Raw genomic sequence first — 26517 nt, forward strand, 5'->3', positions numbered from 1 at the left:
CTCGCGCTTTCATCTCAAAATGATGATTGCTGAAACAAGACAGAAGTTGAAGGCCAGAAGTGGAGAAAAGCCACCAGCCAGAGTCACACTTTTTCATGCTACACAACATTTACAGGCGGCTGAGATTGGTCTTTGCAAATGTCGCATTGCCGTTGCTTACTTACGTAGTATCCTGCCTGGCCTTTTATTCAAGTGATCTGAAGAGAATCAATGTATAATAATCGGCTCTTCTAAGCGGCCAACTTGGTCCCTATTTGGGGAAAACAGTTGTGTTCCCATGAGAATTTGTATCCGGGTAATCCTTCGGGATTTGAATTAATATAAGATAAGATTGTATAATAGAATAATCACCATCTTATTGAACCGACCTAGGTAATTATTTGATAAGGTTCTTTTTGTGATGATTAGAATGGTCAATGGAGAATGCTGGTCACTTTTCTCACTTTGATAGGAAGTCTGCTGACATCAAATGGGGCAGCCTTGAGTGAATCTCACCATCTTACCCATCTTGGCAGAAACCGGGCGGGCGCGGTCACAATCCGCAAGGACGGGCGTACTATATAACCGTCAATACAAACGAGAACAACTTGGGGCAGTTGGTAGAGTGGTTAAGGAGTGCAATTCGACTTCTTCCCTCTGAAGCCCGTCCTGAGCCGTGGCACTCGAAGATAATACCCCTCGGTATGCTGCCACAATGTGAGGCATGCATGTGTGAATGTAGCCAAAAATAAGGCAATAAAAACAAAATAATAGATAGCTTAGAATTAGATGATTGGTGGATGGTTGACGGGGGAGTTGGAAGGTGATGGATGGATAGGTGGTGGATGTATCCAAAAACAGAATAAAAAAGAAGTAAGAACACAATCTCAAGGTCTCAATTCAATGCCTGCCTTGAAATGTTCAGGCCTTCTAACATACTTATTTTTTCTTTGCATTGTCGTCGGTGAGGTTAGAAGTGGGTAACGTCAAAAAACAGGCAAGTATAGCGAATGATGACGTCGCGAAACACGATCGTTTTCTCAAACACTTACGCCTGTATTTTTGTTGATATATTTCTTGAGGGTTTGAAGTTTGAGGTCTCTTCCGTTTTCGAACTCTGGCTAGTATGGCGGGTTTGGTAGGGTTTGATCTGGGTGACTATCGAGATATTTTCGAATGTTTTGACGATCGGAAGCGAATGCGCGACGACGACCCATCCCACTCCATCTTTATCCATCATGCAAGAGTATTCTTCCGATAAATCTACTCGGGAGTCATGGCAGTGTTAGGAAAGCGCGCTTTCGAAACAATCCCGATTGATATCGACATACCGACATTTGATGTTTCTTGGAGTCTCATGCTATGTGTACCTCTCACTAGGAACATTAACCTTATGCGAATGAGGCATTATCGGAAAAGATCTGAGCAGCGATATGCGAATCAAAAATAGACAGAAACGTGTACGTGTAGCTAGTTATTGACAGCAAGACAACCTCACTACTGGAACAATCTCGAAACTTCAAGATATGGCAAGATGTCTGCAACACGTGACCTCGCTCCCCTCGATTCGCGGAGATAGAGTTTGCGCTAGCCCAGACCGACTTTTATTGAAAGGCTCGTGCCGCTGCAATGCGGCACGTAATGTGTCAATCAAGACCAGAACGCCGAGCTCTGTAAGGTTTGGGAGGCGACGAGCGAAAATTTGGACAAGGAATTGGAGAAACGTAAGTGAGAAAAAAGCCAAAACACCAAGCCTGTTGGCAACGACGAGGCTGAAAACAAATTCAAGTAGACCAAGTAAGCCAAGCCATGAGCTTTGATTTACCAAGTCTTCACCAAGCTTTCATGTGATTTGATAGCCGACAAGAGCTGAGAAAGAGGTGTTCTTCCGAGGAAGCCGAATAAGAGAGAAAGAGAGATCTGGATGAGGCGAGAACTGATGTGCCATAAGTACTACTTGAGGTTATTTTTTTTTTGAAGTGTGACTGACTGACGTACGATTAGACGGCGAAGAGGGGGCTGAGCGAAATTCAGATAAAAAAAAGGTTTGTAGGACACGGCTGTGTTCTAGAATTGGGCCCTGAGGGGAGAAAGGAAGAAGAACTATTGATAGTTAATGATTTTCCCAAGACCTCCAAGACAAAGGAGAGAGTGGCAATTAGCGACATCATTGGATACAGCAATTAAACGACACGACTTAAATTTCTTGAGAAGCTTGGCTTTAGCTGGGCTTTTCTTGAATAATGATTGAGAAAGAAATGATTAATGTTTGTCATTATTCAATTAATGCATAATGTTTTGTGTTTGGAGTGAAAATACGAATGTATAAAAAGGAGAATATGAGTTTCATCGTAACAACCGACCCTAGTCGATTATGATTGAAAGGAAAGGAAAGAAAGCAGGCTGTATGGAGAATGGAGTATGGCTATGTCTATGATGATGTGATAATGTGATGATGATTATTTCTAAAGAGGAAGGAAGGTATCTACCTATCTAGGGAGTCCCTAGTACCTACTGAGAAGTACTCTCACACATACAGAGTAGACGGAATTTGACAGATACCGTAGCGAGCGTAGATGGACAGTCCACCATTAACATCAATAACAATACGAGATACGACATCAAAGAAAAGATTATGTGATGAGGATGGATTGAGGCTGCGGGGGGCGCGGAAGAATGATTTGTGTTTGTGTTTGTATTTGTGTTAATTATTATTATTTTTTTCTTTGTGCGACCGCCCACATCTACAGCCACATCCACAATCTCTCCAGATTCTTTGAAATCTTGATGAACCTTGATGTGAATGGCTACTGCGCAGAAAGGTAATCGCACCGGCAGTCTTCATCCGTGGCAATTGTCAAGACGATTCCCATTATCATTGGTAGTTGTAAGATGTTGTCATGTACCGTAGCATGCATCGTGGTGGGCTGGGCTGTACTGTACCGTAATCATCAAGCAGACCCTTTGGAATCATCAAGAACTACCTACCTACTACGTACCTAGGTATCTATTTGAGTTCGTTAGTATTTAGTATTTAGTCTTCTATCCACGCTTCTTCTCCGCATTCTTGACGTTTTCCGTGTTCCGCTTTCCGTTTTCCGTTTTCCTTATATGGCCTCAAACCTTACCTACGTACTTGACATTTCTTGCTACTGTTATCGCACAGCACAAAGTATAATTTATCGTTATCCCCCACATCATCATACTTTTTCTTCCCTCTTTCCTCCTTATCTCCCACTCTTCCCTCAATCCCGTCACCAAAGGGTTTGTGACAAAGGAACAGAATCATCCTTCCACATCACACTTCGTACATCAATCAAAGCCGCAGAGTGATCGATGATCGTTCCAAAAACATCCGAACTACATACCTCCCTCCTACCTAGTACATCCTACAGTTTCAACGCACGGAGATCCATTCTGCCGACATCCAATCCACGCTAATCCAATTTGAGTTTGACTATCTCCCTCTCCAAAACAGCTCCAAGCCAAGAAGAGAGTTTCACTTCATCTTTTGTAGTAGTGGGAATGCACCCTCGATAAAACTACAAAGTATTTGCTCCTCTTAAATTAATGGATATGTGATATTCGATTGAGAGATTGCTATTTGTTTACGACTTTCCGTGGATTTTTCTCTTGTTCTCTATTCACTCTTCCCTTCCTCAACTGCATCATCTCAATCATGCTTCTACCGGATAAGGGAGGGAATATGGCGAAATGCCTTTCGATCCTCCTGCTCTTCGTCGGGTTGGTTGCTGGTCAAACTTCCACGGCTTCCTTCTCGCCCTCGAATCATACTTTGCCATCTAACATGACGAACCCGGATTTTGAATTGTCTTTGACGTCTGGGAATAGCGATCTCTTGATCAGGAATATGTACAACATTGCCCCGCTCACTGCTGAGGCGGGAATAGGACAAACTGAGACTGCTGTAAATGTAAGAAATGTGTTCCAACTTACATTGTATATGTATAACATGAGGCAGACTACTAATATTGTATCGTATAGCAAATTAACATCAACGGATCTATTGTCCCCAGAGATGCGTCAAATGCGAGTAATCTATCCATCACCGATATAGCATATATGAATTGTGATCCAAACGAAAGCTCCAACATTGATTCAACACAAGCTATTATCATGGCAGGAAATGCGCGGCCAAAGGCCATATTATTGTATAGCTTATACTCCCAGGAGTGCAGCATTACCGGCGATTCTGCTTATAAAACAATTTATACAATGGTGTCTGCCTCCGATTCAATGGCTTTATTTGTTACTTTGAACAATTATTCCAACGGCTCATTGGTCGCAAGATTCGTACCCAACCAAAGCTCGTCAGATATAGGTTCGGCATCGCAAACTAGTAACAACGGAGGACCGCCACCAACTACAGCTGTTGCCATGAGCATTCTATACAGTATCACTGGAATTATCACTTTGCTATTCTTGATAATTATAGCCACGGGAGCCATTCGCGCTCACAGGCATCCGGAAAGATATGGGCCACGGAACGCTCCAGGAAGACCAAGGCAAAGTCGAGCAAAGGGTCTTGCGCGAGCTATGTTGGAAACTCTACCCATCGTGAAATTCGGGGATCCAGAACCAGGGAAACCAGGGAGTACTGATATTGAATTGGAGAATGGCAGTGTTCATCATGTTCCTGTTACTTCTACAACAGATGCCACGACCAGCGACACATCAAAATTTCCGGTTACCGCGGCAGCAACTTCCGAGAAGGGTTTGGGTGCACATCCTGAGTCAGGGGATAACGAAGCATCGGCGGCCACGAAGGAGAACGAGCTTTTACAATGTTCGATTTGTACAGAAGATTTCGCTACCGGTGAAGACGTTCGAGTGCTTCCATGTCATCACAAATATCATCCTGCTTGCATAGACCCTTGGCTATTGAATGTCTCAGGAACTTGTCCATTATGGTAGGCTCGTTTATTTTATAATGTATAAACATGTACTAACTTTCACAGTCGCCATGACCTCCGACCTACAGCAACTCATGCCCAATCTGCAGATGATGAACTTCCCCCTCCACTTGATGCGGGTGAAGGAGAAGCAGCTAGTCAACACACAGCTGGTACTTCTGAAAACGGAGAGACCAGCTCTCGTAGTCGCGTTTCTCGTCTTATGCATCTTCGCAATGCTCCCCCCGAGGAGAGTATTGCTACCCTTCGCGAATTTGCACGTGAGCAATCCCAACAAGAAGTGGCTGCACCAAATGAGGACGGAGTCGAAGAACAAGGCAGAAGAGCTAGCCTTGCAGGTCGACTCCGAACCACTCTCCGAATAAGAACACGAGCACAAGCACCCACTGTGCCCGAAACGACAGCAACAACATGATATGATCACTAACTCATAGTATTTTTAACGATTCGCATAACGACCTTTTATATTTATATTTTATGACTTTAAATAGTGGCTCTCCAAATCCGACGTTTTACTACAGTATTGTGAAAGCAGAGTACATCATATTGAAACTGATTAGCGTGGACGGATGAGAATGATGGATGAAATGGTACGAACAATTGGAAAGGATGGATCTGAATAGATGGAGTTTGGCGTCAATTATTTACCCTTGATTTTCACAAGTACAATCGAGCATGGATTGGGTCTGGTCTAGTTTGGGCGGTGTTTTATCAAGCACCCAGGATTTCGGATGGTTGGAGGATATGGAGCGGCGCAGTGGGTGGTAAAATTAGGAGTCGCGGAAGCTAAGGGAGATTTTTGTCAGCGACTGCAATATTTTATTATTGTAATATATCTTGTAGGACCTGATTTCTACGCGAGATGGGCTCGATAAATATCATACTATGCCTGTCATAGCCGATTATCCCGTGTGACGCTAATACTTGACCCATCATATAAACAAGCGCTGGAGTGCATGAAATATGGGTAGTAAACTCCCCCTCTGTAGATGGTAGGTTGGAAATCCTCCTAAAACCCGCGGCCTTTCCTATGAATGCAGTACAATGTTGTACACGTGAATCCACATCTTATTCTCATTCCCACAACTATCTTCATACTCCTTTTTTCCATCCGTTTCACACCCTCCATTCCAGACACTTGCACACTCCCAATGTTCCCCCCCAAAGAACTCCATTGCTTGCTTGCTTGCCAATCTTCGATATCCCCCCCCCCTGCCCTCTCGTTCCTCTCCTCCGCATCTCCCATCCCCCACGCAATCAACCCCATGCAAAAAACTCAAAAGTAAAAAGACAAAATCAACTACTCCTCCTTCCCCCCCAAATCGAATCAATCCAAATCAAATCAAATCAACCCCTTCCGAGCCAATTCCACCTTCCTCGCTGCCTCACCAGCCTTAAATCCTCCTTTCGATATGCAAATTGCGTTTCCGTCTGCGAGCTCGAATTTCTCCTCGTAGGTTGGGTGCGCGCAGGGACAGTGGTGTGGGAAGGCGACGCAGGAGAGGGTGCCGGGGCAGAGGTAGGATGTACAGTGGGCTAGGGGAGGGGGGCGTTAGTTTAGGGAATGGAGAGATGGGAGTTGAGAGGGAGGAGGGGAAATGGGGAGATATATGGGAGAACATTATTACCTCGATCATAATTATCCTGATACCATTGCGAATCACTGGGCACATCTTGTGGTTGACGTTGCTGCTGCTGTTGTTGACCGTTGAACATTTGCTCGAAGAATTGAAATTGTGCTGATACGCCGATTATTAGGAATAGGAATGAGAAGAGAGAAAATAGTGGTTTGGCCATTTTTGCTTGTGGTGGAATGGATCTGGATATGGGAGTGTGATGTTTGAAGGGGAATGTGGAAATCTAGTGATGGGTGATGGGTGTGGTAGTGATAGATAGCAGATAGTGATAGCTTGATATTGACAGGTGGTAGAAATGTTTACGGGGGACTATAAGATGGCGAAATGACAAAATTGGGGGTTTGGTGGAGGATTTAAATAATTTTGGAATTTTAACGGAATGAATTACATGAGATGAGAGTTTTCAATTTTCTACTCTACTTGCATTAAATAATTATCTCGAGATTCTTCACAAAACACACCAACTCTCCCTCCCCAATCCCCCAATCCCACCACCGCGCCCCCCACACATCTCGGTCCCCGTAAAAAAGCATCACCAAACATCAAAAATATCCGCACTCCTCACCTCCCAACCCACACATCCCAAGATGTTGCTTCAACGCCTACAGCCTCCATTGCGAGGCGCTATAACGTCCTTCTCGCGGACCACGTCGGCATCGGCTGCGGAAACGCATCTTTGCGAAGCGCTCACGCATCTCTCGTTCAAGAAATCTTCTTCTCCACTTGCCCCTCTCATTGGCGTTCGTCATGCTTCGCACGCGGCACAAGGAGCTGTCAATAAAGCGAAAGATGGACCGGGGAAGAGATTGGGTGCGAAGAAATCCGGTGGTATGTATTTCCCCTCATGCCATGTCCAATCCCATCCTCCCACTCCGTCCTAACATACCTCAGAACAATACGTAATCCCCGGCAACATCATATTCCGCCAACGCGGCACCCACTGGTTCCCCGGCGACAACTGCGCTATGGGTCGCGATCATACCATCTATGCCACCCAGCCCGGCTATGTGAAATACTATAAAGATCCCGAGCGCCATCCCAAACGCCAATACATCGGTGTGGTATTCAAGCGCGAGCAGGTTCTCCCCTTACCGCGGAATACCATCCGCAGACGCAGATTAGGGATGGAGATTGCGAAGATTGAGGAGCCGGAGGTGGAGGTGGAGCAGCCGGTGGCGGTGGAGGTTAGTGTGGAGGGGGCAGAGCAGCAGGGGAAGAAGAAGAAGAAGGAGAGGAAGGGAGAGGAAGGCAGAAATCTCCAGTTGCGACCGGGATATATGTATCGCGAGGCGAATTGGGAGATTGGAAGAGCGGCGGAGAGAGCAAAGGTTAAGGTGAGGTTGTATAAACCGGGAGATCGATGGACGGCGTGGAGGAAGGCAAATGCGAGGAAGGCGAAGAATGCGGAGAAGAGGGGCTTGTCGAGTAGGAAGAAGAAATAGATGAGAGATGAGAATGAAAATTGAGAGGTGGAGGAATGGGAAAGAAGGCGTGTATGATTATCGATTCATCTGGTCTTGGTATGGGAACTTGAATGAAAGGGCCTGAATCAGGGCGGCCCCAGTTGCAATATTGAGGAAATCCAGAAGAAATGGATGTGTAACTAGGTTGATATCCTAACATAGAATTTTACCGCAAATCGGCTTGTGGTAGTGAACAAGATCAATGAGCTCAATGGTACAAATACTTCGTACAAGACGTTCTATTTGCCTTTGACGTTTCTACAATCTCTGAGTAGAGCCTTCACGTTAAACATCCAGCAGTCAACTGGGGAACCTGGCGTTCACGTGAATTTCAGTGCTAGTAAGAAATATGCATAGAACTTTGGAAAGGCGTTCCATATACTCACAATAGCCACTCACACACTTCAATATATGATATATTTTTAAAATTTAGAACGCATGCACTACTAGAACTACAAGCACCTGTGATTCAAGATGCATAAACATATTTGGCGACGACTAATCCCCCAAATTACTTCTACATGCTCCCAATGTGCAAAAACGCCTCTTGAAATGCGATTCTTTTATACAATAATTCCGACCGAGCAACCCGACCTACCGACCTACCGACCATCCGACCATTCCATCCAGCCTAAGCCTACCATTTATTACCGCCGAAAATCCAACCCAAATTATTCGTTATAAAAAATTCGTCCATTACAACCGCAAGGCGCCATAAAATGCATACATTTCGTCTCATGTCGATTCCCGTTTTTCGTCCTTCCCAATCTTTTAATTGATCGTCGCTTTCGTTTCATCTCGAAATTGAGAGTATATAGGTAGTATTAGACGCAAGTCCATTCAGCAAAAACGCACCATCTAGCACTTCGATCGGCTAAAACTAGTCCTCTCCATACACCCCTTTCCCCACATTTAATTATCGTCTCCCAAGTTCCCCCATCTCCGCCCTCTAAATTGACACCCCCATTTCTCTCTTCCTTTCGCATTAATCTCAAGATCTTTCCACCTGGTGCTTGAATTGCCAGTTTGGCTGGCTTTTTACCGGTTCCTGAACCAGAAGCCGAGGAACTTGTTATAGACATGGCCGAGTTTGGTCGTATAAATGGAATAGGCGAGGTTCTCCCAGGATCCGGAGATCCCGTGGATAGCGAGGAAGGATGCTGACGCACAGCGAATACGAAGGTATTATTGATGGCTAACCGCTGGCATTGTGGCTGGGCGACATAAAGGTCATGGCGTTGCGCATGAGGTGTTGGATGTCGGATCAGAAACTCGTATGGAGGATTGTCACCAGAGTGAATAATAGGCAATGCGACCGCTAGCGGATGTGGGATATCCTTGATACTATGCATGAGACCACGTTTCCCAGCATAAATTTTAAGAATACCTGACCCTTCATCACCAGGCAGTAGGCCCTTGATCGTATATCTCTTTTGACTGCCTACCCATTCGGCTTGTGCCAAAGCAGGCTTCGTAATAATCTCACCAGTCTCGAATAGATCACCATCAGCATCCCGCTCAAAGGCACGTGCTTCAACCTCCGCCACACACTCAACATCAGGCGGTACAGAAATTTTGATGTGAACAAGCTCTAGATCCTCAATACGTATGAGACTTGTATCATAATCCACCATTTCCATCTCATTAGTGAAAAATGCGGGGCAAGCACATGGTAGAGCTAGCAGAATTTCATGTGCCATGGGAGGACAGAGATGTTGGTCAACATGCTGCTCAGGTATGTGAGTCCAGCAGATTTCGATTGGCCGAGTCAGAAACCACCAGGGTTCTGCATATTGGCTACTGGCACTGGTATATTGGCTTCGTCGAGGATGAGAAGGACTTGCTAAAGAGCAATCCATTATTCGCCATTCTCCATCAATTACGACTGCGTTCCAGAAATGATTAGGTCGAGGCATTGGGCCCATATCTGGTACTTCACCAGGCGATTTGAGATATCCTCTGATAACCTCTGCATGTATCCCAATAGCTTTACACATATCCATAACTAGAAATGCGACTTCTTCCGAAGAACCATGTTTGGTCTGAATCACCCTTCTTGAATCAGCAGTATCGTTATCGAAGCCCTCTTCCCATGTGATCTTTTCGCTAACCCATGTGAATATTGCTCGTAAGCGCTGGATATCGCTTCTATATGGCCGACACACATAGCCTGTGGCTAGGCTCATAGGGTTAGACATGGGCGGAAGACTATTGATAAACCGTGTGTTCTTGTCAACCAGGCTGAGGTTTACTGCTTGAAAATTGGTTGGCTCAACAACTGGTTTACCATTAACTCCTTCGTCACCATCGCACCCCTCGAGAAGCTCTTCCACAGGACTTATGGCGGGATAGTCCATCATCTGGCATCTCTCCTTTCTTTCAACTCGCTCAATCTTACTCAAAGAATTCGATCTGTTGATGTCTCGTCGCACCTGAACCCAATCGACTCCCACGGTACTACCTCCAGGTCCAACTTCATTAGAGGTATTAGAGTTCGGTGTGTTCCCAAACCCACCACCTCCCATTGACGTAGTTCCCGCTGGAAATGAACTATGTGCCTGAACGCGCGGCCTAGAAGATTCACCAACAGCGATACTGCTCCTAGCGCTCGCAGCACCTGTTTTAGCGGACTCGACCATTCTTTTGAAGAACCCGCTTTTCTTGGATTTGGGTGTCATGAGACCACCAAGAGCAGCATTGCCATCTGCTGCAGAACCTGGCCAGCCAGTTGGTGACTGCATACGAGAAGGATCCGAAGCATGACTACTGTGATATGAAATGCCGGTCATTGGCGTCTGAGATCGGCCAGTAGTGAAATCAGGTTGACTGTTGTTCATCCCTAGATAGTTATCCTTTCGTGAACCAAGAGCACTCTGAGCTCGACCGTACAGCAATTCCCGCTTTCTGGCTAAGCTTCCGGCACTAGTTGAAGAGATACCACTGGCAGAAGGTCCACTCATGAGACTTTTATCAGTCATTTGAGTACTTGAGCTTCCATTGGTAGTGGTGCTGCGAGTACCAGAGGAAGAGCTTGTTGAATCTGTCTTGTCTGTTCTTGTGGTGAAAGTCCTCCCTAGCATAGATTTACCAACTTCATATGCAGATTTCCGGTGGCGAAGCTTGCTTGACTGTGTATTTATACTCATAGACGATTTTGGTCGGCTCTCATAAGCATATGAACTCGATTTAGGAGGGACTGCTGGTCGGACATCATCATTTGGGGAACGAGGAGTCGAGGAATACATTTTACTTAATCTATTCTCCATCCTTTGAACGTAATTGCTAAGTTGTGGTGGGGGAGTATTTGTAGGTTGGTAAGGTTGCATGTTATTGGCGTAATTATCAGCACTTGTTGAATTATGTTCTTCAGGAATTGCAATAGCTGTATTAGATCTAGGTGCACGTTTTGATGATATGTACGTCTGATCAAATGCCTCAGGAGACCATGGGTCGATTGGTGCTTCCGGGATTTCTGACTCTCGAGCTACTCCCATATCTGCCAAAGATAGCATTACATCATCCATTGCACTTCGCAAAGGGGAGGGAGTGCGTCCTGTGCCCGCCGGCGATGGTGGACATGGTGATACTGCCAATGGTATATTATAGGTATTCGAATTGTTTTCGTATGTATCTCTAGATGCTTGGGGAGCATAAGTGCTGCGATGAGGCGGTGGAGGTGGTGGTGGAGATGAGGTACGTCCTCTGTCAAATTGAGGCGTAGGCGATGGACCTCGAGAATAACTTTGGTAACCAAACGAGGGAGCAGGAGAAGGAGCACGAGATCCATATTGGCTGGGAATAGGCGAGGGCGCACGAGATGCGTAATGGTCAGGGGCGGGAGATGGCCCACGAGATATGTAATGGTCAGGAGCGGGAGATGGCCCTCGAGATATGTAATGGTCAGGAGCGGGAGATGGCCCTCGAGATATGTAATGGTCAGGAGCGGGAGATGGCCCTCGAGATATATAATGGTTAGGAGCGGGAGATGGCCCTCGAGATGTGTAGTGATTTGGCACAGGAGATGGTACCCGAGGGTTGTAATAGTTGGGCGCAGGCGACGGTATACGAGCAGTATAATGGTTAGGCGCAGGCGAAGGTACACGAGATGTATAGTGGTTTGGCGCAGGAGAGGGAGCGCGGGATGTATAATGGCTTGGGCCTGGAGAGGGTGCGCGAGATACATGGCTTGGAATCTGAGAAAATGGTGCTGGCGAGCGCATCCGCAACTGATATAGAGGAGGCTGGGGTTGAGGAGAAGGCGCCCTTGCCCCATTATGTCCACCCCTGGCGGCCGGTGATGGTATTCGAGAATTCAAAGTCGCAAGACGTTCCTTTTCCCTAGCTTCCGCCCTCTTTAATGCCCCCATATCTGGCGCAGCATAAGCTTGGAATGGTTTTCGCATCGATTTTGTCTTGGGCTTCGTCGGAGCTGTTGGGTTTTTGAAAGGGTTTGGACTGGGACTTCGATCCGGCATTGGACTCGATGTTCTACTCGTTGGACGGAAACTCTCATCCAGCACTTGTACGAAATTCGAAGGAAACAATCCCATGACTCTCTTGTCCCTCCGCAATCGACCCATCCACCATGATCCATCTCCTGCGTTCAAGCATTCTATCAAATCCCCCTCAATAAAGCCCAAGTCGCGTTTTGACTGCGCAATGGTATGGTTAGAGCTTTAGACTGTAGAAAATCGCAATGTACATTGCACTTACCTCTCCGCTGAAGGAATATATAGCTCGGCACCAGCATGGAAAGCGAGTAGGCAAAGTACCCGGGGCTGGCGTCATGGTTGAGGTGTTGCGACTTCTATCGGTGAATCATTGGGGTTGGAATATTCCCAAAGTCCAAGATCAATGCATCTGAGAATAAATGGCAAGATTTTGTGAAATAGCAAAAGTAACCAAATGTTCGACTCGAGACGATTTAAAGGATCTTGAATTTTTGCAAATCTGCCCAGTAATATGAATAGGAACATATAATAGCTTTGGTTTGTTGGCACCTCACCATTAGCCCGGCAACGCTGAAATGGCTGAGCTGGGTAAACAAAGAACCTTATCCGATTTCGTTAAGAGACATTGATCACGTTCGATTGTACTTTGTTTACATTTTAATAAAAGAAAAAAAGGTCTCGGTCGTTATTGATTTTAATATCTATATCTATTTTATTTTCATTCTCATTTGCATTTGCATTTGCATTTCATCTTGGACGTCGATTGATTTTCTCGAAAGAAATCCATTTTGTTTTGGCAGGGTGCCGCCGATAAGTAGGAAACAACCAGCAGCGATAAAATATCACAATCACTCCCAAAATTATGTCAACAACGCAGTACCAAGTTCTCGAGGAACTGGGGAGTGGAAGTTTTGGCGTCGTCTACAAAGCCATTGAAAGAGCGACGGGAGAGATTTGCGCAATTAAATTGATTGATTTAGAGTCGAGTGAAGATGACATTCAGGAAATTCAACAAGAGATATCGGTCCTCAGCACCTGCGCCAGTCCATACGTTACTCAATACAAAGGAAGTTTTCTGCGAGGTCATAAATTATGGATTGTCATGGAGTTTCTGGGAGGAGGATCATGTTTGGATTTGGTATGATTATATTCACTCGGGAAACTAAATGCATTGCTAATTGGAAGCAGCTGAAACCTGCTCCATTTCACGAAGCCCATATTGCGATTGTTTGTCGAGAGATCCTATTAGGTCTCGAGTATCTCCATCAAGAGGGAAAGATACATAGAGATATAAAGGCAGCAAATATATTACTATCGACTGCTGGCAAGGTTAAGCTGGCAGATTTTGGAGTTGCAGCACAGCTCACGAATATTAAATCACAAAGAAATACTTTCGTCGGTACCCCATTCTGGATGGCGCCAGAGGTTATTCAACAAGCAGGATACGATTTCAAAGCAGACATTTGGTCCCTCGGAATCACCGCAATAGAGATGGTCAATGGAGAACCACCACATGCTTCGATACATCCAATGAAGGTTCTATTTCAGATACCTAAAGCACCGGCACCAAGATTAGAAGGTTCAAATTACAGCAAGGACTTTAAGGATTTTGTGGCACAATGTTTGGTTAAGGATTGTGATCGAAGACCTTCGGCAAAGGAATTATTGAAGCATAAATTCATACGCTCTGCAGGAAAAGTTGAGGCTTTGCAAGAGTTAGTGGAGAGAAGACAGGAGTGGGACGGGTCAAGGACTCGGCCATCACATCCTAAATTCTATGAGGAAACACTGTAAGTATCGAAGCTATCTGGGCTTGTTGTCATCAACTAACAAACTCCAGCAATACAATGACTCCAAAATATGAGCCTGATGGATGGGTCTTTGATACAGTCAAGGCTTCTACGATCACTGTAGCACCATCACGAAAGAATGGAAGCAAGAGAAGAAAGCTTTCTGCCATCCATGCAAATGGCCAGGGTAGTCAAGCTCCTCCTGAGGAGGCTTTCAAGAAATTAGATCTCAAGGATTCACCTTTAGAGTATTCTTCACCTCCGTCACTATCATCTGATAGAGGTACCGTCAGAAGACAACCACCAGCGATGCAGCACTCTTCACCAACCAGGCCACGGGGTAACAGTACACAGAGTCAAACTGGTACAACCAGACGACCTCCACTAGCACCAGACATGAGTTTTGGAAATACTGGTTCAACAGTCCGATTATTCCGCCGAGTATCAAATAACTCAACGTCATCATCTCGGCCAAGCAGTCCCGAAGATTCAGCCGAAATTCCATCTCGTCAGGGTGATGAAAACAGAGCACTTGTTCAAGTAGCAGAAGCGAATACAAAAGAAGCATACCTTGGCCGACGTGCATATGCAAAAGTCGTTGACCCAGTATTCCAAGAAATGCATGCACAAACAGGAGATCAGGCCAAAAGGCAAGCACTGTCTCGCCTATCCGATGCTTGGGCCGCCCTTGATGCTGTTGATCCGGAGGGCGAATATCATCTCCTCAAGCTCTTGATAGACAAAGTAGAGCAAGAACCCAAAATCGCCTCACACATGTCTCCAAGCAGAGCTTTGGTCCTTCGAGACGGAACACCTCAAGGTTCTCCCCAAAAAGGTGCAAATGGAAAACTAGTACTAGCAACGAGTAACCCACACCTTAAAAGTCACCGTCGTCGACAGTCCAGCGCAATGCCCGAGGTGGATGCAAAGGAAAAATCAAATCTACCAGGTCAAATAGTGCCAGGGATGGAACATACAAAACAGCTTGCTGATGTACTATATGCGCGATGGGCAGAAGGATTAGGAAAAAAGTTTCCAGTGGTTTAACGAGATATGTATAAATTGTAAAGTTATTATTGTATGTAGGGATAGATGGAATGGAGTTAAAAGAATTTGCATCTTTGTAGTAAGGAGGAGAATCAATAGGTAGATACCCAATTTGTACATTTTATCTGGATGATTCTTTTGTGGTCCAATGTGAGAGTGATGCTCTTTGTTTTTGTAGTTTGCTGCGGGGTATCTGTGTATTCGATATCGAGCAAGGAACATATTTGTTTAATAATTCAATAGTTTGAGTGATCAAAGTGGTTGATCGGCACCTAAGTAACTGTTTGTTTGGGCGAATCTTTACAATTCCAAATGGATTATCCAGCACACCGGGAGCTCATGGGAAGTATGTAGCATTTCACGTGTAGAATTTCATGATGTTTAAGGATTAATATCTAGAACATGAACACCAAATAGATATTAGACTATGATTTTTTCCCCTAGATTTCCGCATCTTGTCTTGGTACATTGTCATGTATTTGTGGCACATAGTTCTTCAGTATTGGTCATGATATACCTACATGTTGGTATATTTGACACATGTGATAGATGCAAAACAGCCAATAATCACTGTGTCCCTACCTCTATCTTCCCGCGATATTGAAAATATTGAAATAGCTCACTAATTATCACACAGTCACCAGCAAGATGCAAAGACAGAAGATTCTATTGGTCACAAGATTTGATTGGAGCCGAAAGAATGTGAAGTTATAATCAAATCAGAGACATTGAGGTACAGTAGAAAAAAACTGCATCAAACAATCCAGACTTTTGATAAGCGAAAACCAGCGTCCTGCCATTGTTGTCTCGCAACCTCCAACCTCCCTACCTAAAATAACCAATCTTGTTCAGATACTCCACATTCTTCTTGATCGCCTCCTCTATCTGCTTCTCAAACACAGTATCCAATTCCCTTGGTCTCTTACTCTTGCCCAAATTTCCCTCCTCAGTGATAAGATGAGCTACCGGCCAAAGCGGATGGGCTTCCGTCTTCTTCTCTATATCCTTCTGGATCAACTTCGCCCATCCACTTGAAGTAGTCGGACGAAGTTCATGCCCCATAGTTTTATTGACAATATCCCAGAATCGTTGCATATCGATTCCGCCAGTCATATCCAATGTATAATTTGAGTAACTGGGAGTATTGACCAAGGCATTGATAGTTGAATTTGCGACGAAATCCGCATGTACAATAGTCAACCAATCATTTTTGTCTGGAATAGGATATGCGCCGAGATTTATTGCGCCAGCTACATATCTCCATAGGAAGTCAGTGGTATTGGCAACTCCTTCCCGGGTTGTACCAATGATCAGTCCCGGTTTGACGATAGAGACATGATTGCCTTGGGCAGAAGATGTGGCTCGTTGAGCAAAGTTTCTTACCAGCAGCTCTGAAACGAACTTCGTCTGGCTATAACCATCAAGTCCCTTCAATTTCATTGCGGTCGTATTGTCATCCATCTCTCCTTCGAAATCACGACCTCCAGATACATAGACGAATCTCGGAGGCGACACAGCTCCTGTAATATTCTTCAGAATATCAAAGGTAGACGTGACATTGGCAGCTTTAAGTGTGTGATAATCCGCATTCCATTGCACTGAAGCTCCATTATGGATGATGGCATCGACTGTGCTTAGTTTTTGCCATTGTCCGAAACTCAAACCTAACATAGGTTTAGCTAAGTCTCCCGTCCATATTTCGAGTTTTGTTGCGAAGGTTTCATGCCACCATCTTGCGGATTCAGCTGCTGCTATGATCCGTTGTTTGCCATTCTCATTGGATGAAGCGCGTACATGCACAATAACCTTCTTGACGCCAGGTCTTTCAAGAAGTTCTCGAAGTATCTGAGTACCTAGAAATCCGCTGGCACCTGTCAAGAAAACAACTCCGAAGTAATGCTGCATTGAGGCTAATTGTATGTCTAGATCTGTGATTTCTTGCATCAAATCAAGAGTAGCTGCTGACTCTATGGGCTTCTCGCCTTTGACCTTGGTCGCAGCCCGAATATGTTTTGAAACATCCGAAATTGTGGTCTGATAGTTGATGAGCTTGGGCATAGGTATAGTGATACCATACGATCGTTTAATGAAAGCTGCAAGGGACATCATCTTGATGGAGTCAATTCCAATAGAAGCAAGGTTAACATCACGACCTATGATATCGGAATTGAGGTGTGATGAAGGCTTCGTTGCAACAAGCTGTGCAATTTTATCGCTGATTTCAAATGCAATATGATCATCTGATGGTAACAAAGGTGCTTCGCTGCTCTTGGGATAACTCTCAGCTTTTTGGATCACCGGAAGACTATTAAGCCACTTGGTGAGTCTAGGACGATCCAGCTTTCCGGACGTGTGAAGTGGTATGGTCTTCATAGCGACCCAAGAAGAAGGAATCATGTAACTTGGCAGGTGATCTAACAGGTGATTTGCAATTCGGGACCATTTGAATCCGGAAGCTTCAAGTTCCAAGTGAGAAACTACCGCAATGCCACTAGCTATCTCCGAGTCTGTTGAGGTTTCGAGCTCGATTATAGCCGTAAGTTGATCAAAATATGGCCCAGAAGTAGGCAATACAACCATGGCTTTCCTAACTTGTGGATGACTGAGTATGTGATGCTCCACATCAGCAATTTCTATGCGAAGTCCACGAAGTTTGATGCGAGTATCCTTCCGGCCGAGGTAATTGATTGTTCCATCAGAGTTGTATTGGGCAAGATCGCCGGTTTTGTAGAGACGTGTAGGACGGTGACTCGAGCTGAAATTACGAGCCCATTTGGGACTATCGATAAAAACGGCTCTAGTCTTCACCTCGTCGCCAAGATATCCTGAGGCCATGGCAGGTGATTCAATTAGCAGTTCACCAATTGCACCGATTGGTAGAAGACGGTTTGCATCTTCAGTATCAACAATCCAAGTGACTGCGCCTGCTCCACGCCCAATATTTGTAGGAGATGTGCTGGGAGAGATATCTGTATTCACTACACTTGTTCTAGAAGACAGTTAGGTCAGTATGATGCAGCGCTAACTTTAAAGGAGCTAAGACAGAGAAACTACGCCTCAAGCGAAAGGAAGGAAAGAATATGAATTGCATGTTTTGATCCAGGATCTCGAAACTGGGTATACACTTACACGCAACATTCAGTAGTTCCGAAAGCATTAATCAAATGAACGCGATCTGCCCAGGTTTTGATGACATTAGCAGTGATAGGCTCTCCACCAAGAGTTATTCTCTTCAATGTAGGAACAGAGTCAGGTGAGATCGAGCTTATATAAGAAGGTGTTAGGTCTGCCGTGTTAACATTCATTCTAGCTATTGCTCCCACGATATCTGAAGTCCGTTCTCCGTCTATTAGTGTACCGGTTAGTTTTTTTCGATTAAAAGGCGATCAATAGTACTTACCAGATGGTATGCAAAGGCAGCCTCCCGTCATCAGGGTTGTTAAAATATCCTCGATAGAGGTGTCAAAGCTGTAGGACGAAAACTGTAAAAATCGTGAAGTTGGTCCAAAGTGAAGCGCTTTACCATGATCTCTCGCGCCCGAGCAATATGCTTCATGGGTCACTACTGTACCTTTGGGAGTCCCAGTAGTACCTGAGGTGAAACAGATGTAGAGAGGGTCCACAGGGCTAACATTGTTTACAATGTCTGTTGGTTTCGGTAACACTTCGATCTCGCTTTCCTCCACCACAATTGTTTTGCCGCGGGGAAACAAATCTAAGCAGGACTGCCGAACGTCGTTTGAACAAAGAATTACTTGAGCATTAACTTGTTCAATAAGTGAAAGAAGACGTGACCGAGGATGATAAGGGTCGCAGGGTACAAATGCAGCTCCAGACTTGATAGTTGCCAGTGTGGCTACGATGGCCCATTTTGATTTCGTGAAGAATAGAGGCACTTTGCTTCCTGGCCCTATTCCATACTTCATCAGTTGAGACGCTAGACGAGATGATAGACTATCTAGCTCAGCGCGAGTCAAATCGCCATCCCAAGAGGCAATTGCTGGGGCATGAGGATCGTGCTTTGTCATGATATCGATAACTTCATGTACGCAAGACTTCATTACCTCTGGTAATGTAGAATTCCATTCCCAAACATGCTCTAGATCAACTTCACTGATAGAGTTGATATCTTGGACAGATTTTCTTGCGTCTTCATGGCATAATTGCTGAAGGATGTGCTGAAACTGGGAGAGCATCCTCTCCATTTGTCGACTGTCTATAATTTCCGAGTCAAAGATTGCCTTGGCCTTCATTCCCTCTTCAGTAAGATGGCATTCTAGAGTTAAAGCATTTGTATCCCATACAGTTGCTTCCACAAGATCCATTCGACGTCGTCCCATAAATGAGTTGTCGATGGCTGAATTTTCTCTAGGTTGTATGACCAAGATATTCTGGAACTGGCATACCTTGTTCAGTCCTTCGCCTAGTCGTTGAATATTGGATAGACCAATCTGTTCAAAGGGCATCATCTGGATCATTTTAGCCTGAACCTTCTTCAGTAGACTAAGAGCTGTGCCCTGAGGATCCAATGTGATCCTAACCTATAAATTGGAAAGTCAGTACATAGCCGCACGAAATCACAAGATGCCCACTCCACTCCCAGGAATTTGGTGACAAGACTTCATCTTGAAAGGCAGTCTTCTCAGGGGCTCTCTTCGATAGAAATTGTGGAAAGAAATAGAATACATGTTTCAGGTGACATAAACAGCCGAAAAATTGACAAGGCGACATATTCAACCACATCCACATCCTATTTCGTCAAAGACCAAAAATGTGAAAGATTTACTCACCGGAACGGTAGCTAATGTAGGTCCAACTACTCGAGTTAGATCGGCTGATGAACCAGTACGGCCTGTCAAAACCTCTCCGAAGATGATATCGTTAGAATTGGAGTAGTTACTTATGGTAATTGCCCAAGCTGTTCGGATAATATTCGAAACTCGGTAGTCGGAATTAGCCTCTCGAAATAACTTGATATCTTTAATGGCTATTGCACCAGGCTGAGGTTGGTAGCCAGAATTGATGCTTGGAAAATGTGAAATCTTTGCACCTTCACTCGCAAGCTCTGATTTCCAAAAGTTTTCTGCTGCAAGTCGATCTAAATCGACAATAGTCTTGATGAAACGATTGAACGGAATATTTTGGGGTTGAGGTAAGTTGGCATCATTCCTAGGAATGTGCGCGAGTCTTCCATACTCTTTTTCCACCTGTTGAAGCATCAAATTTATGCTCCAGGCGTCGTATACTGCATGATGTAGGGTAAGGACGAAATAATACTTGTGATCGGCTGATATTGTCTCTTCGACAATACAATAACGGCTAAGAGGACTCCCTAAGCCCATAGGCTGCGCTTTATCAGATTCCAAATATCCTTGGAGGTTATCTTGTACCTCCCATGTAACATCCCCTCTGATAACCATTTGCACCAGGCCTGCTGATTCGTGCTGGTTGATACGCGTTCGTAGAATTGGATTCGAACGTACAACTTCATTCCAAGCGTCACAGAACTTGTCAATATTAGAGTATATGTCCTTGGATAATTCAAAAACGTGTTGTGCAACATACGTGCCAGGATGGCTTATTGAGAGTGCCATGATAGATCCTTGAAAAGGAGTAGATGGGTACAAGTCTTCAACATGCTCTGGGTTGAGACCACCATCAATGGTTGCTTTCCGCAGCTGAACGCGCCCTCCAATCATAGAAAATGCAGGGATATTATCCTGTCCAACAACCGAAGAGGAATTGGCATCCACTAGTGTTTTGGCCAAATCTGATAGGATCGGACTTTGGAATATGTTTGCAACCGTCAAATTTATGCCATCTTCTCGTGCAGCTGCAACGAGCTTCATAGCAAGAATGGAATCTCCACCAAGACGTGTAAAACTATCGTTCCTGCCTATGCTACGTGTTGGAAGTTTTAAAATAACGGCCCATAGACGCTGCATTTGAAGCTCGTTGTTGGTCAAAGGAGCGGAGTGTGTAGCATCTTGACCAGAATAATATGCAAATTCTGAAGGCGTTAAGCTAGCTGCAAGAGTCTGTAGGGTTTGGCGATCACACTTCTGAGAGATAGTAAGTGGTATCGATGATATGGGTATGTATACTTTTGGTATCATGTATTGTGGCAGTGCAAGACTCAAGCGGTCAAGAAGTGATCGGACGATTGACTCATCAAGACACTTCTTGAAAAGTGAGCTATCTTCCTTTTCTCTACTATTACCACCATCTCTAAAACACAAGAAGGCTGCTAGGAATGGCGATCTGCCATCCACAGGGGTTACTACCACTGTGGCAAGATCTATAACATTGTCTAGATGTTTGTGAAGATGACTTTCGATTTCACCCATCTCAATTCTTTGGCCGTTTAGCTTGACTTGTGCACCCTACAATATATTTAGTATACGATCTCAGTCACTAATAGGTCACTGAATGGTATGTTTCTCCCAGTTGTTTTTGGAGTTTCGGAAGACTTCAACCGGATTAAAAGGATCCCCAACAAGTTTGAACCTGCTGGAGTTTTCATGTTGGACCATGTTTTCGGGCATTACAAATTGAGGTTGAAATGAACAATATGTCAAGGAATTTCAATAAAAATAATTGAGACTCAAAATAGGGATATCACTTACCGCTTCTTTCCGAGAGAGATATACGATTGATCCATCGGCATCCATTTTGACCAAGTCACCTGTCCTATACCACCTTTTCCATCGAGTCGATTCAGCAGGGATACAAGAAGGCGTAGGCACAAATGACGCCTCCGTCTTTTCGGGATTTTTGAAATACTCCCTCGCAAGTGGTCCACCAATCAATAATTCACCTGCAGCTCCCCGCTGAGCTAATTGGTCGTTCTCGTCAAGCACAATAAAACTTCCGATGAAACCAGGCCCCAGTCTAGCAGGGTTCACACCTTTTCCAGTGATCTCAGTAGCAGTGCACATGCCTGCAGCATTCCAGAGTCAGTAGCTGTACACCAAGGAGAATTTAGAGGAAAATAAGAAACAATTAGATTATAATGCATTGGCGAGATTGCGTAGGGGATTAATATAGAAAACCAACGTAGATATGAGTATGGCGAAGAAAAATATAATGTAACTTACAGCAACATTCCGTAGGTCCATACATTTGCAATAATCGCAACTTTCCGAACCATTGATCTAAATCCTCTTGGATCACTTTTTCACCTCCTATAAGAAGAGTTTTTAGGGTTGGCACAGATTCTGGAAGGATCAATCTCCCAAAGGCAGGTGTCATGAATGCAGTATTAACTTGCATTCGATTGATTGCTGATGTAATGTTGTTCATTTTCTCGTCGTCTGAAGGTATGCAAACAACGCCTCCAACACCCAAAGTAACAAGAATCTCAAAAACCATGCCATCAAAAGTATATGCCGATAACTGAAGAGTGCGACTATGAGGACTCATTTTAGAGATATTGGAGAGATGACGCATAGTAGCACAGCAAGTAGCATGCTCTATAACGCATCCCTTTGGTTCTCCAGTGCTGCCAGAAGTGAACATAATATAAACAGAATTGTTTGGCTGAACACTTGTATCCAGCACTCCTTCGGGCAAGGTTTCGAGCATCGATTTTCCCACAGCAAATGTTTTGTCTGCGATGCCCTCGAACGAGGGGAAGAGACTTTCGGAGCACATGATCATCTTGCCACCTATTTGCTTCACCAGCTTTCTGATTCGCTCTTCAGGATGGTCGGGGCTCATAGGAACAAAAGTTCCTCCTGCTTTCATCACTGCCATCATGGCGACTACAGCCCACAAAGATTTTTGAAAGATCAGTGCAACCTTGATTTCGGGTCCAACACCAGCGAGCTGTAGAAGATATGCTAGACGATCACAGATAGAATGTAATTGGGAATGCGTCAATTCTCCATCCCAAGATGTCACCGCTACATCGAATCCGCGGCTTTGCGAACTCTGCTGAATGACTTCGTGGACACACGAATGAACCTCTTCAGCTTCGGTTTCTTGAATTGCTAATTGTTTTTGTGGGGTTTCCATTGCCAGCCCTATATCACCAACCAGTGTGTTTGCATCGGACAAACGAGATATGATGTTGTCAAATTGTTGCAGCAGAATATTGACTTCTTGGTCAGATAAAACGTGAGAGTCGTAACTGGCCATTGCAGTGAAGCCATCTCCCATCAAATCACATTGCATCATGAGAGGATAAGCATTCAACTTTGCCCAGTGGTCACTAGTATTCTCTCTGGCGCCGAATATACTGTTGGGATCTCTCTCTAATCTGGGTTGAATAACGAGTAGATTCTGGAAGCTGCAAGCTTTTGTGCAGTCCGTTCCGAGCCTACGGATATTTTGTAGGCCAAGATGCTGATGGGGTTTCATGGCGACTCGAGAATCATGAACCGAAGCAAATAGATCTTCCGCAGATTTTTTGTCCTCAATGATTACTCGCATCGGTAATGAATTGAATGTTGGACCATTTACTCTTCTCATATCGAGACCTACAATCTTTGCATTTCGCCCTGCAAGCACGAGACCAAAAGTAGCTTCCGTCGCAGCGGTACGTCGTGCTACTAGGATTCCCCATGCAGCTTGTATAATTGTAGAGGTCGTTGCACCAGCCAATAGGTTTTCCTTCACGGAAATAAATCTTTCCGAGTAGCCATTCGCACGCGATTGATGTTGCGATGGGACAACTGGAAATTGTGCCCCCGAAATATTTGCTAGATGATTACTCCAGAACATTTCGCTCGCTTTCTGTGATTGCTTCTCAAGTCTCATTTGGTGGGCAATGAAACACTTAAATTCCACCAACGGTTGAAAACTCTCTCCTCTGTATGATTCTTCGACTTGTCGAAGTACCAAGCGCATGCTCCATCCATCAAGAACGGCATGATGAAAAGTCCAAACAAAATATAATGAATCAGATGAGTGGCTTTGAATGAGACCGTATCTCAATAGGAGCTTTCCGAATGAAGGGAAGATAATTCTGTCGTTGCTCAAGTAGCTTTCGAGGTCGATCTCTTCGGACCAGAGGATGGGTTCTGGCGCCAAAACTACTTGAAGTAGGCCTAAAGTCCGCGTTTGAACGAAACTAGTTCGAAGTGTCGAATTTGAATCGACTGTGCTCTGCCAAGCAGCTTTGAACTTATTCATATCAATGCCTCTGGGGAGCTTGCATATTATTTGAGGAGTAAAACTGCCGGACTCCTTCATTGATAATGCCAGCAGCCCTTCTTGAAGAGCCGTGCAAGGGTAGACATCGATGAATGTTGCATCTGATGGCATTTGTCTTCGAATTTCATCATGGCTCTGCGTAGGATCTAGAAGAGAGAATGGCTTGACAGAACCTTCCCCTTGGCTGAGGTAATTATCCGTGTCCGTGGTTTGCGCTGGACGAAGCTCACTGTGGAGGATGCCTGAAAGATAGTGTTTAGATGCAAGATCCAAATCCATCGCAGAGTATGATCTCTCAACGCGGTCTCCCTTGACCTGGCGTTGGTCCCTCTGAATGAGGTCGGGAGAGAAGTGCTTAGCTGTTATTTTCATAATAAATTCTAAGCAATCCAAGTTTATTAGTGCACGCGAAAAGATCTCAGGGGTCAAAAAACTTACCTAAGCAAATAACGGAGAGGAAGCGTTTTTGACTTTCAGAGACTGTAATCTTCGAATTGAGCTTCAATCAATGTTGAATGCAGACGAATCTCTTCACAATTTATCCTTCAACATCATTCGATTTTCAAGTATAAGACATGGGCTATGAATCATTTACCCGAGCCTCCACCCCCCTACCTTTTCTCTGCCATCATAGCTTTCGAAGCTGATCTCCATAGATCAACGGGTTATAGACTGCAACCCCAGCCTGCGGGCTTGGAGAGTATCACTTCCGATTTGACACGCGCCCTGGCTTTGAGGGTAGATTGCCCTGGATAGCCTCAGAACATAGTGTTAATTCTACATGACGTGCTCCAATCATTCAATGTTAAGATTTGACTACACAGACCCAACTCTCGATGTAGTCATAGCCCGGCGCGGGAGGGATTCTTTCGCGAAGCTCTTTCAGCTCATTCGTATCATCTCCAGTAACTCCAATCCGTTAACCTCGATTCCATCTGCATTGTAAAATTCCTTCCTGGTAGCTGCATAGCGTACTGAGCCGGCATCCATTATATCATATGGGAAAGGGGCTGAAAGATCAAGTCAAAACATCTAGGATCGTACATAACTGAACACCCACATGACTTGTTGACTTTCCTCTTTCTTCTGGCGCATATGGCACAATCTAGTGCAGTCATTTCCGTATGGGGCAGTAATGACGCCACATTGAGACCATGGATCAAATTTCTCTGATGTCAATATGTCTAGTAGCGAGTGTATGTCACTATATTTAAATTTGGATGAGGAAGAGCGTACGTTTTAAGTGGCTTGCGTAACCAGGAGGGTTCTCCGCAAGATGCAATGAGATCTAAGACAAGGGCGGAACGTTCCACGTCCTTGCGCTTATTTAAATAGCTCCATTGGTTGTCTCGGCACTATCAAGCTAGGCCAATTACGGGCTGGAAATATGTAGAATATGAACTGATTTATGAGAGTTCTGGAACCCAATCACCGTATAACCTTGGGTTAATCAGACCTTTCCTAAATGAAATGAAAAATGAACGTTTTATTCTCCTCGTTAAATGGTGAAAACATTGCTTTGAAACAATTGTACTAGACAACATCATGATATGCGATGAACAGATTCCAGAGCACTTACGTTGAGTGTCATCATGATGTTGTCAAAAACTGTCTAATAAGTTATAATACCTCAAAAACAGAAATTTCAAATCGCAACAAAACCAATGAAATTGCCTAGTGTAATTTGCCCATGTACAGATCGCTATTGATCGTCAAGTTTCCCGTCTGCTTGGCTAAAGTTCCAGAAAACAGTGACGCGCATATAACATTGTGAGACAAACATAATCCTGCAGACGATCAACTTCAAGGAAGCTCGGATCATCCGGGCGCGAATTTACGTAACTGTATCCTCTTATTTACGCTTGTTCTGACTCTGGAAAAATACAATGAAATAAAAAACAAATGTAAACAAAAGAACCAGACTACCATGTAGAGATTGTTTTTTTCTCGATCTGCAACTCTAGACCCTAGCAATTGATCATGCGGTTTAATCAATTTGAATCGCGATGTGTAATAATAATCACGAAAGATCGGAACATGTTTGCAGCGAATTGAGGCAG

General features: G+C 44.5%; 6 protein-coding genes across 6 annotated transcripts; 3 read left to right on the plus strand and 3 right to left on the minus strand.

Moving 5' to 3' along the window:
• Positions 1-2996: 2996 nt before the first annotated feature.
• On the plus strand, positions 2997-5809 carry EAF02_008682 (uncharacterized protein). Its single transcript, XM_038904730.1, has 3 exons — positions 2997-3913; positions 3985-4910; positions 4959-5809. The coding sequence occupies exons 1-3, from the start codon at positions 3659-3661 to the stop codon at positions 5326-5328; spliced, it is 1551 nt and encodes a 516-aa protein (XP_038755787.1). The 5' UTR covers positions 2997-3658; the 3' UTR covers positions 5329-5809.
• A 446-nt stretch (positions 5810-6255) lies between these two features.
• EAF02_008683 (uncharacterized protein) lies at positions 6256-6710 on the minus strand (the record flags this gene model as incomplete). The annotated part of the gene is made up of 2 exons (XM_038904731.1): positions 6256-6449; positions 6542-6710. The coding sequence occupies 2 exons, from the start codon at positions 6708-6710 to the stop codon at positions 6256-6258; spliced, it is 363 nt and encodes a 120-aa protein (XP_038755788.1).
• A 427-nt stretch (positions 6711-7137) lies between these two features.
• On the plus strand, positions 7138-7992 carry EAF02_008684 (uncharacterized protein; the record flags this gene model as incomplete). The annotated part of the gene is made up of 2 exons (XM_038904732.1): positions 7138-7378; positions 7442-7992. 2 exons carry the CDS (start codon positions 7138-7140, stop codon positions 7990-7992), a joined length of 792 nt encoding a protein of 263 aa, XP_038755789.1.
• Positions 7993-8837: 845 nt separating this feature from the next.
• On the minus strand, positions 8838-12801 carry EAF02_008685 (uncharacterized protein; the record flags this gene model as incomplete). Its single annotated transcript, XM_038904733.1, has 2 exons — positions 8838-12665; positions 12727-12801. 2 exons carry the CDS (start codon positions 12799-12801, stop codon positions 8838-8840), a joined length of 3903 nt encoding a protein of 1300 aa, XP_038755790.1.
• A 525-nt stretch (positions 12802-13326) lies between these two features.
• On the plus strand, positions 13327-15301 carry EAF02_008686 (uncharacterized protein; the record flags this gene model as incomplete). The annotated part of the gene is made up of 3 exons (XM_038904734.1): positions 13327-13602; positions 13653-14254; positions 14305-15301. 3 exons carry the CDS (start codon positions 13327-13329, stop codon positions 15299-15301), a joined length of 1875 nt encoding a protein of 624 aa, XP_038755791.1.
• An 825-nt stretch (positions 15302-16126) lies between these two features.
• On the minus strand, positions 16127-24829 carry EAF02_008687 (uncharacterized protein; the record flags this gene model as incomplete). The annotated part of the gene is made up of 6 exons (XM_038904735.1): positions 16127-18290; positions 18431-18647; positions 18702-19842; positions 20092-21684; positions 21928-22241; positions 22399-24829. 6 exons carry the CDS (start codon positions 24827-24829, stop codon positions 16127-16129), a joined length of 7860 nt encoding a protein of 2619 aa, XP_038755792.1.
• Between the last annotated feature and the right edge of the window lie 1688 nt (positions 24830-26517).

This window comes from Botrytis sinoallii (assembly GCF_014898435.1).
Source record: "Botrytis sinoallii strain Bc 23 chromosome Unknown BSIN_016, whole genome shotgun sequence".
Classification (NCBI taxonomy): domain Eukaryota; kingdom Fungi; phylum Ascomycota; class Leotiomycetes; order Helotiales; family Sclerotiniaceae; genus Botrytis; species Botrytis sinoallii.

Coding starts and splice junctions, on each gene's coding strand:
- EAF02_008682 (XM_038904730.1), top strand. CDS start 3,659: ATGCTTCTACCGGATAAGGGAGGGAATATGGCGAAATGCCTTTCGATC. Junction 3,914..3,984: donor AAACTGAGACTGCTGTAAAT/GTAAGAAATGTG, acceptor TGTATCGTATAG/CAAATTAACATCAACGGATC. Junction 4,911..4,958: donor TCAGGAACTTGTCCATTATG/GTAGGCTCGTTT, acceptor TAACTTTCACAG/TCGCCATGACCTCCGACCTA.